Raw genomic sequence first — 2,400 nt, 5'->3', positions numbered from 1 at the left:
AATGTTGGAAGTGTTTAACTTTTCATTTGTACAGGGGCTCACAGCTGAGAGTTTGCCTTACATTTTGGGGGAGACTTGGGACTTGATTCTTCAGCAATGCTGAAACTGTTAGGACTTTGGCAACTCTTGCAGATGGACTAAATGCTGTTTGTATGAAGGGATGGACATGAGTCTTTGGGGGGCCAGGGGTGGAATGTTATGGTTTACCACTGTGTGTCCCCCCAAAGCCTCATGGGACCATGGGTCAGGCTTTCGGAGTTTGATTAAGGGTGTGAGAGCTGCAGCCACCCTGGGGTGGATAGTTTCATATGTAAGGGAGAGGAAGAGAGTGCTTCAGGCCATTCTTCCCCATCCCTCCCGGGTGTGTGGTTGTTGCTTTTGCTGTGTTCTGCTGCCATGAGCTGTGGCTCTCTGCCATGTGCCACTCTGCCTTGTAATCTGCCAAATATGGACTGAAACTTCCACAAACTGTAAGCAAAATAAACCTTTCCTTCCTTAATTTTGGGCATCAGATATTTTGTCCCAGCAAGGGGAGAAAAGTAACCAAGACAGAATTTGGTTTATTATTGTAGCACCCTGAGCAGGCTAAGACACCAAGCTTCTCTCCAAAGATTTGTTGTGAAGGCCACTTAGAAAGGAAAGACTGGAAAAGCATCCAGTATTTGTGAGTAGGAATACCCACAGTTGTACCCCAAACCTACCACTCAGCACCCATTGGAAAGCTACATGTGCTCTGGTGAGGTTCCCAAGATGCTGCACCCTACACTTAGAAAGTGCTCCATCAGGCAGGGTTCACTTCTTTGCTGGCCTGATCTAGGTAGATGCTTCACAATCGACCTCTTTCTAAAATTTAAAAGGCATGAAAAATCACCCGCACCCAGAGGTGATTACGAAGAATGAAAAACAGCCTGAAATTTAAGAGAATATAGAATTTATTAGACATTGAATAAAAAAACAAAACCATTTCAAAGAGACCCAGAGAGCTCCCTTGACCCCTCTAGGCACCTCTATGCCCTCTGCCTCACTCCAATGAAAGCATTATAAACACCGTGACTAACAAAGTTGAAAAAGACACAAAACTTCCAAGGCCACAGATGCTCAGCTTACAGAGGTTGATGACGGAGTCAGCTGCCATCATTCCTGGAGGAGTCCATTTGGCTGTTTGCGACACCCGTTCAGTCCCTTTCCTTGTAACCAGAGTCTGATATCAGGGATCTCCAACCTGTGACGAGTCAGACAGCCTATTCCCTGCCTGGGACATCTTCCTGAATCTTCTCCATCCAGTACCACTTCTGCTCTGCTATCACCCGACCAAACCGATGCATGGCTGCAGAGTCCAAAAGGGGCAAAGAGAAATGCAAGCTTAATAGGGTTGTACGTGGGGCCAGACATACCCAGGTCATCATAGACCACTAGAGCCTCTTGTTCAGGGATGCTGCCCTTCAGCCGACCCTCCTTTGAGGTAAGACTGCAACCTGTCACAACCCCGAGCTTTGGAATTTCATATCATCAGCCTACCAGGCATCTCAGTGTCCCCTAGCAAATGCTGTACCTGGCGCTCGTGCTTAACTCTTCATTCTGTTTTCCACACTAAACCCAAAGATATTGCTGCTACACAAACCTTCATGAGAATGAATGACTCACCGCTGTATTCCCATTAAATACAGCACTGTCTGGCACGTCATAGGATGCAATATTTTAAAAGTCACGTTCTCCATAACTCCGATAGAACATGCAGTCCATGGTTATGCGGCTGTGTCACCCCCTAGAGGGCCAGCCCCGTGTGAGCAAGGTTCCCCTTCTTACTGCTCACCCCTGGCCCCAGTGCCTCGCTCAGTGACAGCACAACACAGACACCCAGAAGATAGAATGAATGGGTAGGGCCTGGGGGTACAAATGACTTCCTGTTTGCAGAGAGAGCATAATAAAAAATGGAAAAGAGGTTTAGAGGACTGAAGCTACAGGTTGATAAGTGTAAAATAGTTTTTAAAAAAGAGAGGAAGTCTAAGAAGAGTGGATGGAGCATCTTTGAAGGATGCTAGGACAGGATGGTCGGCACCACTCACCGTCTTTTAGATCCGAGGGCCTTTGTGCGAAGGAGAGGCGAAACCAACCAGGCTCCTTCAACAGGTAGGACTTGCCACTGCATAAGATCAGCTTGTGGGCCCTGAAGCGGCGGTAGAGGATCAGTTCTTCTCTAAATGTACATGGTTCCAGTAACTAGGGAAGACAGAGGGACAGAGCTGAGCACAAGCCTGCCCTGACAGGTCAGCCCAAGAACACCTGTCCTCATGCCTAGAGCTCACATTCTTCAAGTTGATCCAGATGTAAAGACCAGAGCCGCGATTATGAGAGATGATCTTAAAGTTGTGCCGATTCTCCAACTGGTGCAGCTTCTTG

At 47.5% G+C, this 2,400-nt stretch overlaps 1 protein-coding gene across 1 annotated transcript in view; it reads right to left on the bottom strand.

The window, feature by feature from the left end:
• Positions 1-1,241: 1,241 nt before the first annotated feature.
• Positions 1,242-2,400, bottom strand: part of LOC102010015 (probable inactive 1-aminocyclopropane-1-carboxylate synthase-like protein 2) — a gene marked incomplete at its 5' end in the record, with an annotated part of 10,597 nt that continues 9,438 nt past the window's right edge. The window contains 3 exons of the mRNA XM_013510191.1: positions 1,242-1,327; positions 2,067-2,220; positions 2,307-2,396. Coding sequence (XP_013365645.1) covers positions 1,242-1,327; positions 2,067-2,220; positions 2,307-2,396 — 330 coding nt within the window. The remainder of the gene's footprint in view (positions 1,328-2,066; positions 2,221-2,306; positions 2,397-2,400) is intronic.

This window comes from Chinchilla lanigera, unplaced genomic scaffold, assembly GCF_000276665.1.
Source record: "Chinchilla lanigera isolate Chin_1 unplaced genomic scaffold, ChiLan1.0 scaffold00384, whole genome shotgun sequence".
Classification (NCBI taxonomy): domain Eukaryota; kingdom Metazoa; phylum Chordata; class Mammalia; order Rodentia; family Chinchillidae; genus Chinchilla; species Chinchilla lanigera.
Note: the sequence above shows the minus strand (reverse complement) of the source record. Positions and strands in the feature narration are given on the sequence as shown.